Here is a 13,831-nt window from a genome sequence, read left to right on the forward strand (position 1 = left end):
CACAGAAAACACTGTTCTCCAAAAATGAAAAGAAGGGTTGAATGCGGGGGGGGGGGGGGGTTGTTGTTGTTGTTGCTGTTGTTTGCTTGTTTGTTTGTTTGTTTGTTTTTGAGATAGTGTCTCCCTGTAGCCCCAGCTGGCTTGGAACTCGCTATGTAGATCAGGCTGGCCTTGATCTCACAGGGATCCACCTGCATCTGCCTCCTGAGTACTAGGACTAAAGGCATGCATCACCATACCTGACTTGAAATACTCTTAAATCATAGATTTGGGTTGATAGTTTATATTTTTCTTCTTTATACTTTTCTACATTTTTATATACTAATTTTGCTTCTTGGAGAGAAGCAACATGTTTGTATTCATTCCCCCCCCCACACACACACACACAGAGAATCTCACTATGCAGCCAAGTCTGGCCTCAAACTAACAATCATCGTACCTCAAGCAGAAATAAAAAAGCATCTTGTAATACCTCAGTTTTTCTTCACACCCCATTCTGCACTTCTGAAGAGCCCTAGTACCTTTGTTCCCTTTCTGTAACTTTTTGTCTCTGAACATGAAGTGAAGATCCCAACCTTGTTTGCTTGCCATGGTTTCACTTCCTTCCCAGAGAAGAGAAGAGAGCATCGCCTTTCATGTGCCTAAGCCCCTGCTCTCCTGCCATCCGGGCTTACATATGTATTTGATTTGGGTGCCAGTTGGGGTGGGTCATGGGAACAGCTGTAAAAGAAGTGCTGCTTTCTTTTGCATTGTGAAGAGTCACTGACTCTGTCTTTGTTCTTGTCCCACAGATATGAAGCTGCCTGGTTTGCTCAGAGATTGGTACAGTTACGATTTTCTGTGCTGAAATCATTCTGAAAATTCAGAAGGGAGACTTCAGCATTCAAGGGAAGCCAAAGGCATCTGAGAGAAAATAAAGCCCAAAGCCAAGAATTTCACTGTCACCTCCCTGCCCACTCCAAGCATAAGCTCTTGCTCACAGGCAGGCAGTATGGCAAGCAAACGAAAATCTACAACTCCATGCATGGTCCGGACATCACAAGTGGTAGAACAAGATGTGCCCGAGGAGGTCGACAGGGCCAAAGACAAAGGAATGGGTATGCCGCAGTCCGAAGTGACCAAGGACAGCTGGGCGGCACAACCTGAAAACTCTTCCAAAGAAAATGAAGTAATAGAGGTGAAATCTACAGGGGACAACCAGTCCAAAAAACTCCAGGGTGGTTATGAGTGCAAATACTGCCCGTACTCCACACAAAACCTGAACGAGTTCACAGAACACGTGGACATGCAGCACCCCAATGTGATTCTCAACCCCCTCTACGTGTGTGCCGAATGTAACTTCACAACCAAAAAGTATGACTCCTTGTCTGACCACAACTCCAAGTTCCATCCTGGGGAGACCAATTTCAAGCTGAAACTGATCAAACGCAATAATCAAACCGTCTTGGAACAGTCCATCGAAGCCACCAACCACATTGTGTCAGTCGCTGCTAGCGGTTCTGGGAGTGGTGAGAGTGATCCCGGGATCTCGGTGAGTAAAACCCCCATGATGAAGACAGGAAAACCGAAGGCAGATGCCAAGAAAGTGCCCAAGAAGCCTGAGGAGGCAACCCCCGAAAATCACGTGGAAGGGACTGCCCGCCTGGTGACAGACACAGCAGAGATCCTCTCCAGACTCGGAAGTGTGGAACTCCTCCAAGATTCGTTGGGACACGTCATGCCTTCTGTACAGCTGCCACCAAATATCAACCTTGTCCCCAAGGTCCCCGTCCCGCTGAATACTACCAAATACAATTCTGCCCTAGACACAAATGCCACCATGATCAACTCCTTCAACAAGTTCCCGTACCCGACCCAGGCTGAGCTGTCCTGGCTGACAGCTGCCTCCAAGCACCCAGAGGAGCACATCAGAATCTGGTTTGCCACCCAGCGCTTGAAGCATGGTATCAGCTGGTCCCCTGAGGAGGTGGAAGAGGCCCGGAAGAAGATGTTTAATGGCACCATCCAGTCAGTACCCCCGACCATCACTGTGCTTCCTGCCCAATTGGCCCCCACAAAGATGTCACAGCCTATCCTCCAGACAGCTCTGCCATGCCAGATCCTTGGACAGACCAGCCTGGTGCTGACTCAGGTGACAAGTGGATCAACAACTGTCTCTTGCTCCCCCATCACACTTGCTGTGGCTGGAGTGACCAACCATGGCCAGAAGAGACCTTTGGTGACTCCCCAAGCTGCCCCAGAGCCCAAGCGTCCACACATTGCCCAGGTGCCAGAGCCCCCACCGAAGGTAGCCAACACCCCACTCACCCCAACCTGTGACCGCAAGAAGACCAAGTTGCAGATTGCACACCTCAAGGCTAGTTTCCTACAGAGCCAGTTCCCTGATGATGCTGAGGTTTACCGGCTCATTGAGGTGACAGGCCTTGCCAGGAGTGAAATCAAGAAGTGGTTCAGTGACCACCGGTATCGGTGCCAGAGAGGCATTGTCCATATCACCAGCGAATCCCTTGCCAAAGACCAGATGGCCATTGCAGCCTCCCGACATGGCCGCACCTACCACATATACCCAGACTTTGCCCCCCAGAAATTCAAAGAGAAAACCCAAGGGCAGGTGAAAATCCTGGAAGACAGCTTTCTGAAAAGCTCTTTTCCTACTCAAGCAGAACTAGATCGGCTAAGGGTAGAAACCAAACTAAGCAGGAGGGAGATTGACTCCTGGTTCTCTGAGAGGCGGAAGCTTCGAGACAGCATGGAGCAAGCTGTCTTAGATTCCATGGGGTCTGGGAAAAAAGGCTCAGATGTGGCGGCCCCCAATGGTGCTCTATCTCGACTTGATCAGTTCTCCAGTGCCCAGTTGGCGGGTTCTCTGCCCAGCCCTTCATCAGCAATTACCCAGAGTCAAGAACAGGTTCACCTGCTGAGGAGCACTTTTGCAAGAACCCAGTGGCCCACTCCTCAAGAGTACGACCAGCTGGCAGCCAAGACAGGCCTGGTCCGAACTGAGATTGTGCGCTGGTTCAAGGAGAACAGATGCTTACAAAAAACTGGAACTTTGAATTGGCTGGAGCAGTACCAGCAGCAGCACATCTCAGATGATCATGGTTACAATGCTGTATCAAGAAAAACAACAAAACAAGTTACTGAGAGCCCAAAGAATGGAAGCGAGGTGGCTCAGCAATATCACAAAGACCCCAAAGCACTCTACGAGGAGGACTTGGAGAAGTTGGTCCCCAGAGCAAAAGTGGGTGGTGAGCAAGCTAAGGACTGTTTTACAGGCAAGCCCTCAGAGGCCACCTCGGACAGGTCAGAGGGCAGCAGCCGAGATGGCCAGGGCAGTGACGGGAACGAGTCCGGCATCGTGGACTTTGTAGAGGTGACAGTTGGTGAGGAGGATGCCATCTCAGAGAAGTGGGATAGCTGGAGTCAGAGAGTAGCAGAAGGGAAGACAGAAGGAGCCGACTCAGACTCTGACAGCGCCCCAGCCGAGGCTGGCCAAGCCTAGACAGGTAATTCCACTTGTTTACACCAGATAACAGGAGAGTGCAAGTGTCCTTTTCTTATTGACAGGGTTAATAAAGGTGGCAGGTTCAGAGATGCTGACTCAGATACTGTGTGCTTTTTTTCCAAATTAATTGTCCATATGTATCGAGACTGATCATCAATATATAACAGATAGGTCATTGGCTTGTTATAGTCAAGTATTCCTTATCAGAAACCCTTCAAACAAGAAGCATTTGAGATTTCAGATTTTTTAGAGTTTGGAATATTTGCACATAGGGTATCTTGAGGCTGGGACTCAAGTCTATGAAAATTATTTATTTCATATATACCTTATACACACAGCCCAAAGGTAATTCCATTGCAACAGTGTTTTATAATTTTGCATGTAATTTCATGGTGTGGTATTTTCCTCTTTTAGCATCATGCTGGCATTTGGAAGTTTCAGATTTTGGAGCATTTAGTATTTTAGAATTTCAGTTTTGGGATGATCAACTTGTATAATCTTGTATATTTATCATGTACAGTATGTTTTGAAATACGGACACATGAAGGAATGATTCAGTGGCGCTCATTTGCATATGAGTACCTCACACACACTTGTCATTTTTTTGTGGAAGATGGGTTCTTTTTCAAGGTTCTTTGAAAAGAGGGATAAAATAGGGGCTGACAGTCTTGCGCCCTTGTTTTTGCAAGGCTGTGTGCAGAGAGCACTGCCACCTGGGCCTGTTTTGACACCAGCCTTTAGACCTGTTCATACTTGAGTCTTTTCAACACTATTAGAGCAACACATCCTCTGTGTGTACTATATTCATTGCTGCAAAAAATGAAGAAGGATTTATCTTTTCTTTTTCTTTTTCGGATTTCAAGTTTACCATATTGGAGGTTCGAGGTTGTTTCTTTTCACTGGAAAGGCTTTGAAAGTGCTTCCTATTTTGCCTTGTGTGGCTCAAGGAAGGTGCCTCTCTGCTTGAGTCCCAGGAACCCCTTCACATATGGGCGAGACCTGTGTACATTTAGACCTGTGGAACCACAAAAGCCAGGAAAGGGAGGTTACCATGGTTACTAATGGCCATGTTATCCACATAATAGGACAGGCTTTGAAGCCCTAGGTGTATGTGCTTCCCATAAGGTCAGTGCAAGTCAAGACCCCAGTGCAGCAGCTGCTTTGGCTGTATAGGGAGAAAAGGAGGTGGGAAGAGGGGCTCCCTTGCTGAAAGATTGCAAGGGTAGCCTGAAACACCAGCCTGAAACTCCCATGATTTGACCAGGTGGGCTTCTCCAATGATCACTTAAAAAGTTGCAACTTATCCTTTGAAATAGTACAATAGAGGTAAGAATCTCTAGGGTGATTCGTGGGGTCCTAAAGGAAACCCTGGAAGTGACTACACCTCCATCTTGATGAATTTAGACAACTTTGTCTAGTCATGTTTCTTGTTAACTCATTTACTGGATGATCAAATGAGGTACCTAGCAAATCAGTAAAACCCTCTAGAAGCCTATACTAGCTGGTGCTAGTCAGTTCTATCAGCTCTGTAAAGAGCAGTTTAATGAGTTGTCAACCCCAGAATTTTTGTTTTTTATTTATAAATGTGTATGAGTGTTTTGCCTTCATGCATGTATGTGCACCATGTGTGTGCAATGCCCATGGAGGTCAGAAGAGGGCATCGGATCCCCTGGAACTGGAGTTACAGATGGTTGTTAGCTGCCATATAGGTGCTGGGAACCAAACCCTGGTCCTCCAGAAGAATGGTCAGTGCCCTTAACTGCTGAACTCCAGCCCCTTCACCACAACCTTTGTAAGGAACTGCTTGTGGGTCTGGGCAAGGATACAGCCCAATGGAGAGAAGCTGGTGGTGGGAAGGGAGGGAATACTGACATCACCAGGAACACTAACCAGCCACCTCCACCTTGCTGCCTCAGTGCCTTCCTCTTGCTGGTCATTTTCCCCCCCTTAGAAATCCCTGCCAGTCTAGCTGATCCCCCCTGTTGAACTGAAGGAATAATCTTTCTTTTCTGTCTGCCTGAATGCTCTTAGCTTATCTTGTCTTCTCTCCTTGATCTTCTCTGATCCATGACATGAATCCACATGGTTGCTTTTTCTCCCCAGCCTAAACAGGACAATTAGTTCAGTTCCACTCAACAATACATTCTGAGCATCCTGTGTACTGGCTGCCCTGTTAGACAGCAGAGATGATGAAGGAAGACAGATTATTCAGTCCCCATTCCCACAGAACTCAGTTGGGCTGAGAGAGGAAATCGCACTTTACCAGCCAGTGTGACATGTGATATGATGGGGCATGTACCATTGTATGTAGGAACTCACAGGAGGCATAAGGAGGCTGGATATCACAGGGGGTTCTGAAGAAGTGTGACTGACCCTAGGGTAGCTTGTGGGACATAGTTCACCAAGAAAACAGACAAAAGAAAAGAGTTGATCAAACAGAAAGAACAGCAAGAGCCAAGGTTCAGAGACAGGCAAAGGAACAGTATATGTGAGGGCCAAAAGAAGATTGGCACAGCCAGAAAGTAGAGTTTGGGTTCTGCAAATGATTAGAAGAGGCAAACTGAACGCAAACCCAACAGTTTTCTCTACCAGGTGGGAGGTATTCCAAAGCAGCTGTGTTAGCTGATTGAACGCCAGGATGCAAGTTCCCCAGTGTGAACTCAGAAGGTAGCATCTTGATCTCCACAGCTGAGTGGGAGGTAATCTAGGGGTAGCTGTCCCCTGGTGGGACAGGGCCACCTGTTGCCATCCCTTTCCCCAAAGGTATACACCATCTGAGTGGGCCATGACTGTGCCTAATCTCCTGAGGCCTGGAGGAAACTGAGAGAGGGAAGGGATGCTAAGATCCCAGGAAGGCTGTGTGAAGGCCTCCTGGAAAGCAGAGGCTGAGCTACAGAGGCGCTGACAGAGGAATTTCTCTGTATTCTTATAATCCAGAAAGTGAGTCTCAGGGAGCAAGGAACTCACCCACATCCCCCCCAGGCAGCAGCTCAGCTGGACTCCAGCACCCTTTCTCCTGCTTGGGTCTCTTCTTTTTACTCTGAGAGGCAGAAATGTCCCATTGTTGCTGGCTACCCTCCACCTTCCATCCTCCACCTTCTACCTGAGAGTGCAGGGAATCCAGGGGTGTTGGAAGTTAACTGTTGAATTAACATCAGGCCACTCAGAGATGTAGGAACTAGCCATATCCCCCAAATCTAGGAACCCCATTTTCTGTTTATGGCAAATGCCACAAGTATGATCTGGAGAATATTCCTAAAGTGTGGAGGCAGGTCTGTTCAACACCAGGGCAACATTACATACTCAGCATGATCTCCTGATATTTCAGGGATCCATATTAGAGAGGACAGACCTGCTGTATGCACCAGCAGTAGCAGTTGACCCAAGTTCTAACCAGAGGCTCCCTCAAAAAAGTCTTCCAACTGTGAATGGAAAAAATCTCCTTTAAATTGCTTCACAGCTTTTATGAGCCAAGAATATGGATCTCCTGAAATCTACAATATTCATTGATGTCCCTGCTTAAACACATGTAAAAAGCTCAACACAGCGGTGGCACACACCTGTAATCCCAGCACTGGGGAGAACGAGACAGGAGGATCCTGGAACTCACTGGCCAGCCAGTTTAAGCAAATAGGCAAGCTTCAGGGTAAGCAAGAGATCTTGTGTTAAAATAAGGTGGAGAGCAGTTGAGGAGGATAACCAACATTGACCTCTTACCTCCACATACATGTATACACATGTGTATGTTCACACACACACAAATACTCCACATATATCTTTGAAAATTGCAGTTACATGCAGTGGGAACATATATCATGGTCCCCAAATAATTCATGGCTTTTGCTTAATGAAGGTGTTCTGTGAGACACAAGGTAGTAGAGGGTAGAGAATCTTGGGCAAGCAGCTATGAGGGGGTCAAGGATTGGATTTCCCCTGTAAGACAAGCATCTCTCCCAGGCAAGCTCTTTGCTTTAAACTCTGAAAGACTCACAGCAGTGTATGTCCCAATCCAGGCTCACCTCAGAGGCACAAAGATCAGCAATCCTTCCCAACTAGCCCTTGAAGGGTCTTTTGATTCAAACTCAGAATCTGACTTTTAATTGATCGTATTGATAGACATGTCTTAGTGAGAGGCTGAATAATAGTTTTCCTTTCCTAAAACAGAGTCAAATTTAGTGAGACATTGTCAGACATACGCCTGTATGTTTGGTCAAATTTCTGTTGCTGCTGCTGCTGCTGCTGCTGATGATGATGATGATGATGATGGTGGTGGTGGTGGTGGTGGTGGTGGTGGTGGTGGTGGTGGTGGTGATGATGGTGATGATGATGAGCTTCCATTTATTGACATACTAGGTGCTCAACATTCTTTGAAACATATTTATTAAGTCCCTGTGAAGGATACCACCACCCCCATCTAGCAGCTTTTTCTCCATTTTTTTCAATGTATATTTTTATTGAATTTTCATGCATTTCATGCATCTTAATCATATTTAGATCACCTCCCCCATCTGCACCCCCCCAAAAGCTGATGAAGACTGGTGGTCACCTCTCATCTATCAGGCCAGTGTCTGACCACTGAGACCCACATCCTCTCCAATGGTGGCACCACTGCCATGGTCTACACCCAACAAATAAGATGTAGCAGTTTCATAATGTGCTTTGAAGTAGAAACTAATATAGCATTCTATATTAATCAATGTTCTTGTCTCTGTGACAATATATCTAACAGAAACAATTTCAGAAAAAGAAAGCTTATTTTTTATTCACCTTTTCAAAGATTTTAGTTCATCATGGCGGGAAAGGAATGAAGGGAGGAGCAGCTCCACCCTGTCCTTGGCTTCTCCATAGAAGATGGACCAGGAAGCAGAGAAAGCAGACAAGAACCAGAGCAGGGATAGTCTTCAAAGGCCTGCCCCTAGTGGCCTCCTTTCAACAGCCAAGTCCTACCTCTCAGATGCTCTGCAGACTTCAAAATAGTGCCATAGAGTCTGAAACGATGGCTCAGAGGTTAAGATCACTGGCTGCTTTCCAGAGGCCCAGGGTTTGGGTTCCCAGCACCCACAAGGAGGCTAACACCAGTCCTTGATTCCAGTTCCAGGGGATCTGATGCCCTCTTCTGGCCTCCATGGGCATTACATAACACAGGTATACTTACATGTGTACAGGCAAAACACTCATAAAATAAAAATGAAATCTTTCTTAAAAAAAAAAATAGCGCCACAAACTGGAGACTGAACACTCAAACCACAAGCATATGGGAGATATTTCAGAATTCAAAACATAGCACATCACTTAGCAAGTGCCTCAGGGTACCCTGTTCACGCAAGGCACTGGGCAAGTGTACGTTTGCCAAAAGGGCCAAGACACAACCGCTGCCTAAATCTCAGCATAAAGGGTGAGACTTATGCATAAACCAGAAGCCCACCTGGACTGTTCTTTTATAATATTGTTTTTAATTTTTATTTTTAATTATGTGTATGTGTGTGTCTGTATATGGGTTTTTGCACAAGTGCAGTGCCCAAGGAGACCAGAAGAGGGTATCAGATCCCCTGGAGCTGGAGCTACAGGTGAATGTGAGCCTCCTGATATGGGTATGGGTGATGGAATCTGAACTCAAGTCTTCTGTAAGAGTAGTATGCAAGAGTAGTATGCACTTAGGCACGCTTAACCACTGAGCCATGTCTCCAGGCCCACCATCAGGTCTATTCTATGAGAACTATGCACACAGGAATAGGAGGAGCTCAGAGGGAAAAAGGTGGCTTTTCCAATAAAAACCTAGTCACCAACCCACATATGCAAGCCTGCTCATTCAAGCAAAGGAAACTCCAAAATCTGAAGTAACTCATCAGAGTTCACTCCGTCAGTGTCTAAATTTGGTTCCACATTTCCAGCCACTGCCTTCACGGCCTCCAGATTTCTGACAGTTTCCAACTCTTGATGATTAATGATGACAGGTGTGAAAGTTTTTTAAATGTCAAAAAAAAAAACGTGGTTTATCTTGCTTAAAATGCTTAAGGATTCTTCATTGTTGCCTGCTGGCTACAATAGAAGGTCCAGAAGATACATGCCCCTCACTCTCTGTCCAGATGGCTACCCAAAGACAGATGGATGAGTGGATAAATACGAATGAATGGATGAGGGAAAACAATCAGCAGTTTCCCAGTCTCTCTTCTCCACCAGACCTTTGATTGAAGTCATGAACCATATCTCATCTCTCTGAATCCCTAGTACAGAGTCAGAGCAGATGCCAAATTATGGCTGTCCCTTTCTATTTGCTATTGCTAATAACACAATACCATATGCTGGATGAGTTCGAAAGAAAAGAGGTCAATTTGGCTACGCTTCTGGAGGTCCATGGTTGAGTGATCATCTAGTGATGGTCTTCTTGCCCGCAGCATCCCAAGGCGGTGCAGAGACAGGGAGCATGGTGTGTGTCTGTCTCTGTGTGTGTGTGTGTGTGTGTGTGTGTGTGTGTGTGTGTGTGTGTGTGTGTGTGTATCATGTGGTCTTTCTTCCTCTTGTTTTAATGATAATTATTAACATATGTTATTTGTACAAATTCATTGTTTCATTGTGACATTTCCAAACATGCTTTATGTCTGCCCTCTCTGACCCTCCACTCTCTCCCCCTTTTCCAGGTCCCCTTCATAAGCCCTAATAGTTACTACTTCCACATCTATTGGTGCATTGTATTGTTTTGATCTGTTTCCTTTGTTTCTATATACAAGAGAAAATATGTAATACTTGTCTTTCTGGTCTGGCTTATTTCTTTTAACACGATGAGCTCCAATTCCATCAATTTTCCTGCAAGCGACAAGATTTCATTCTCCTTTATGACTTAATACTCTATTGTATTATATATACAATACTGTAGTTTATCTGTTCCTCTTTTGACAGGCATCCAGGCTTATTTAATATCTTGGCTATTGTGAGCAGTGCTGCAGTAAACATGAGTGTGCAGGCATCTATCATATGGTGTCTTTGACTCCTTTGGCTATACAGCTATATCAAATGGTAATTCTACTTTTAGCTTTTTGTTTTGTTTTGGGTTGGGGTTTAGGAGTTGTTTGGATTTTTGTTGTTTCTTGTTTGTTTGTTTTTGAGGAATCTCCATATTGTTTTCCATAACAGGAGACAAATTTCCATTCCCATCAACAGTGCATAAGGTTTCCTTTCCACCACTCAGATTCCTGCTAGCATTTGTTGCGTTATGGTTTTGGTTTGGTTTTGAGACTCATCATTCTGAGGTCTCCCTCCTTATAAAGCCACCAGTGTTTAATCATAGGGTCAGAATTGGGTTGCACCCTGATGAACTTAACTAATTCTAACTACCTCTGAAGGCCCCATCTCTAAACATAATCAGGTTAATTCCCCCCCCCCTTAATATCTTACACTGGAAGTCAAACTCTCTAGGTTTTGGGGGACAAACAAAATATATTCAGAGCATAACAGTTCATCAAAACAATCTAAGAATTAAGTTCACTTATCTGGGGGTCTAGTATTTTGACCTGTTTGTCCTCCCTGTTTCCATCAATCATTCATTCGTCCCATGGAAGAGAGCAGTCAGTAAAGGTGAGCAGGCTGTAGACAGCATTCCATGTTTGTGCAGAGACTGAGGGAGGAGCCTGCTGTTGAATCCATCACCACTGGACGGTGCCTCTCAGAGACTGTCCATTAGCCTTCCTCCTCCCAGACCTAACAGGGAATTTGCCATCACCATTTCCAGTTACCCAGCTCTGCAGCTTCTTATTCTTCATTCTCACTGTGCTTTGGGCAGCTGGTAGCACCTCACAACCCCAAAACCAAGGATGAGGGTCCCATAGAGATGAAGCAGAGACATTCCTAATGTGCCTTGGGGCACTCACCCATCAGGTGTGTATGGAATGCTTCAGTATACCAAGCTCTAAAGAGCAGTGGTGCCCAGCATGCCTCTGCTGTATTAGAACCCACAGTCAAATGGGAAACAAAGCTCCAATCAAATAATGTTTAATCAAGCAAAAAAGGAAAAGTTATATATTGGCACATTTTTTAAAGGAAAGATACATGATACTCTCATGAGTACAGAATAGTGGGACTGAGAGATGGCCCAGTCTGTAAAGTACTTGCCACAAAAGTATGAGGACCAGAGTTTAGATGCTACCACCCATGTAAACAGCTAGCCGAACACAACAGCATGCACCTGTAATCCCAGTTCTAGAGATGGAGACAGGTGGAGTCCCTAGGTATTGCTAGCTAGATAAAACAGCAAGCTCCAGGTTCACCGAGAGACCCTGTCTCAAAAAATAAGGTAGAAGCTGGTCATGGTGGTGCATGTCTTTAATCCCAGCACTTGGCCAGCCTGGCCTACATAGCGAGTTCCAGGCCAGCTGAGGCTACAAGGAGACCCTGTCTCAAAAAGCCCCCAAAAAATAAATAAATAGATAAGTAACTAAATAAATAAATTGATAAATAAATAAATAAATAAATAAATGAAATAGAGAGCAGTGAGTAAGATGTCTGACATTGACCACTGGCCTGCATACACACAATCCGTGGATTAAGCCAACATGAAGTTGGATGAGTAAGGAGAAGGGAAGAGTAACCCAAGTCAAAACAACAACATACTCAAAGATCCTGGGACCAGCAGACCCTTGTCACAGTAGGGGGACTCCAAGGTGGTCGTGTAGGTTGGACTTGCCTTAGTCCAGTATCATAGATGTGCCATGGTAAAAAGCCAGTGTGTCCAAGCATGATAGCCTTTGCCTCTAGTCCCAGCACTCAGGAAGAAGAGGCAGGAGGACTGTGAGCTGGAGGCCAGCCTGGCCTACATAGGAAAATCCTGTCTCTGGCGGGGAGGGGAAATTGGCCAGCATTTTGGATGAATTCACATTACAGGCTCTCTCATTTTATTACACTTGCAAATATTGCATTTTATACAAACTGAATGTTTGTGAAAACTCTGCATCGATCAAGTCTATAGATTTTAGCTCTCCACCAGTGTGTGCTTACTTCTAGTCTATATCACGTTTTGGTCATTTTCTCAGTCTTTCATCTTTTTGTTATGACTCTGTTACGATGACCTGTGACCCACGATCTTTAGCGTTACCATTGTAATTGTGTTGTATTAAATTGCTGCTATGAACCACACCCACATGTGACAGGAAACTTAATCAATGTGTGTTTCCAATGTTCCACCAACCAGCCATTCCCCCATCTCCCTCTTTTCAGACCCTGAGACACAACGATAATGAAGCTATGCCAGTTCATAATCATACAACAGCCTCTAAGTGTTCAAGTGTGTAAGGAAAAGTCCCATGTCTCTTGCTTTAAAGTAAAGGCTAAAAATTATAAAGCTAAATGAAGGCCAAAAGCTAGACCAAACAGCTAAGCCATGAATACAAAAGAGTTCTTCAAGGAGATTAAAAGCGCTATTCTAGGAAACACGTGAATCACGGGAAAGTAAAACAGCATAATTGCTGATTTGGAGGAAGTTTTAGTGGTCTGCACAGAGTGAACCAGCCACAACATTCCCTTCAGCCAAAGCCTAATCCTGAGCAAGACCCTAAATCTCTTTGATCCCATGAAGGCTGAGAGGGGGTGAGGAAGCCGCAGAAGAGTTGGAGGCCAGCAGAGGTCAATTCATGAGGTTTAAGAAAAGAAGGTGGGGCTGGAAAGATGGCTCAGTGGTTAAGAGCACTGGCTGCTCCTGCAGAGGATTTAGGTTTGATTCCCAGCACCCACATGGCAGCTAGCAACCATCTGTAACTGCATTTCCAGGGTAATTCAAAGCCCTCTTCTGACCTCTGTGGGCATTGCACAACATAGGTGCATTTATGTACATACAGGCAATACACTCATACACATAAAATAAAAATTATAATAAAAATTTTAAAGAAAGAAAAAAAAGAAGTCTTCACCATAGTTTAAGGTCTGAGGCAAGGCAGGAAGTGCTGATGGAGAAGCTTCAGCAAGTTATTCTGAAGACTGAGCCAAGATCCATGATGTGGCTACACAAAACTGTGGGTTTTCAAGGTGGATTAAATGGCCTCCTATCGGAAGAAAGATACCATCCAGGACTTTTATAGTTAGAGAGGAGTCAATGCCCTGACTTCCCAGCTTCAAAGGATAGACCTAATGCAGCTGATGACTTATATACTGAGGATATTGCTTATTTACCATTCCAAAAAGTCCAGGATCTCCCTTAAGAATTAGACTAAACTTATTCTGCATGAGCTTTATAAATGCAAAAGCAAAACCCAGATGACAATGTCTGCAACATGGTTTACTGAATACTTTAAGTCCACTGTTGAGAGTGACTGCTCAGGAAAAAAAAAAAAAAAAAAAAAC

General features: G+C 45.0%; 1 protein-coding gene across 4 annotated transcripts in view; it reads left to right on the top strand.

The window, feature by feature from the left end:
* Window positions 1-13,831, top strand: part of Zhx2 (zinc fingers and homeoboxes 2) — a 174,263-nt gene that overhangs the window by 147,580 nt on the left and 12,852 nt on the right. For all 4 annotated transcript variants that reach the window (XM_029565870.1, XM_029565868.1, XM_029565869.1 and 1 more), the window contains one exon: window positions 792-3,506. In XM_029565870.1, coding sequence (XP_029421730.1) covers window positions 992-3,502 — 2,511 coding nt within the window. In that variant the 5' untranslated portion in view covers window positions 792-991 and the 3' untranslated portion in view covers window positions 3,503-3,506. The remainder of the gene's footprint in view (window positions 1-791; window positions 3,507-13,831) is intronic.

The sequence above is a fragment of the Nannospalax galili genome, unplaced genomic scaffold, assembly GCF_000622305.1.
Source record: "Nannospalax galili isolate Female #2095 unplaced genomic scaffold, S.galili_v1.0 scaffold17, whole genome shotgun sequence".
Lineage (NCBI taxonomy): Eukaryota > Metazoa > Chordata > Mammalia > Rodentia > Spalacidae > Nannospalax > Nannospalax galili.